Source organism: Cyprinodon variegatus, unplaced genomic scaffold (genome assembly GCF_000732505.1).
Source record: "Cyprinodon variegatus isolate N-32 unplaced genomic scaffold, C_variegatus-1.0 Scaffold1694, whole genome shotgun sequence".
Lineage (NCBI taxonomy): Eukaryota > Metazoa > Chordata > Actinopteri > Cyprinodontiformes > Cyprinodontidae > Cyprinodon > Cyprinodon variegatus.
In genome coordinates, this window is record NW_015152147.1 from 80,078 (window position 1) to 81,448 (window position 1,371).

The 1,371-nt window shown below is 36.6% G+C and overlaps 1 protein-coding gene across 1 annotated transcript in view; it reads left to right on the top strand.

The window, feature by feature from the left end:
• The first annotated feature begins 853 nt into the window (after positions 1-853).
• The window catches only part of acox3 (acyl-CoA oxidase 3, pristanoyl), a 13,759-nt gene continuing 13,241 nt past the window's right edge, over positions 854-1,371 (top strand). The window contains exons 1-2 of the mRNA XM_015404321.1: positions 854-981; positions 1,061-1,196. Of these exons, the coding sequence (XP_015259807.1) occupies positions 854-981; positions 1,061-1,196 (264 nt within the window). The remainder of the gene's footprint in view (positions 982-1,060; positions 1,197-1,371) is intronic.

Consider the following 1,371-nt stretch of genomic DNA (forward strand, 5'->3'; position numbering starts at 1 on the left):
TGTTCAAAGTACGGTGTACGGAGAGACATTTGTGTTCAAAGTACGGTGTACGGAGAGACATTTGTGTTCAAAGTACGGTGTACGGAGAGACATTTGTGTTCAAAGTACGGTGTACGGAGAGACATTTGTGTTTAAAGTATGGGGTACAGAGAGAAAATTGTTACGATATTATTAGAAACAAAGGACATGTTTCAAAAATAGAGCTATGACAAACTTTATCTTAAAAAAGAATTTAGAATAAATAATAATGTGTTTGCCAAATTTTAACCAATATTTATAAAGTTTGTTATTTTTCCAGATATTATTTTTCTTTCACATTTTTGGTGGATGAGTTTCCTAAATGACATTCTTTTATAATCTACAGATTTCAGGATGTACCCTTAAGGGTGGCCTGAGTCTGGACCAATAGAAATGCTGCTCTATCCACAAGTTGTTGTTTTTTTTTCGATAATGTTTTATTACAACTTCTGGTAGAGAGAATTAAAATCCAGGTGAGGTTCTCATCGTGTGAAGATCAACAGGATCAGATACGGATCAGCGGTTCCACCTTCAGGTGTAGAGGATGTAAAACTTTATAATCTGTAAAACTGTAAAACCAAATTAAAATCTGGAAAAAAATATAAAAAAACACAAAATTGAAGAACAAAAACAAAACAGAACTCATATTTTGATACGCAGTTCCTTGCCTTTGATATTACTTGAAATAAATTTCTCTCCATATGCTTGCTAAAGAAGTTAATTTGTTGATAATTTAATCCTTTTCTGTTTAACCTTGAACTGTGTCTTTAATATAACTGTTAATTGTTTTACTTTAGGGAAATAAAGGAGAAGCAAAGATGGTTTCCATCATTTCATGTTTTTCTCTGGTTTTCTCTCCGTACAGCAACACGTGTTCAGGACTCTGGAAAACGATCCTCTGTTCGCCCGTCAGCCTGGAGAAGACGTTCCTATAGAGAAGAAGAGAGAACTCAATTTTCTCAGGTTTGTTTTCATGCCGAACTGTGAAACTAAAAAGGTTCTTTTAAGGTTCGATCCAATATGTCTGCCTGAAAACGTTCAGGGTGAAGCAGCTGTTTCGCTACAACTTCCTGACTGAGGAGGAAATGATGTCGGATCCATGGAAGGCGGTGATACTGGAGGACTGTCTGGGGATGTACGACTGGGCCATGGTGGCCAAGTACGGCCTGAACAAAGGGGTGAGATGACCTTTGACCTCAGGCTGCAAATATAATCGTTTCTTCTTCTTCATAGAATATTTTTGCTATTTATGCATTGATTCCACCCCAGCAATTAGTCAGTTGGGGCTAATGGAATTTAGCAGTCCAATCTTGGGAAATGAAAGCAGTTTGCTAACTATATTTAGCTGCAAAA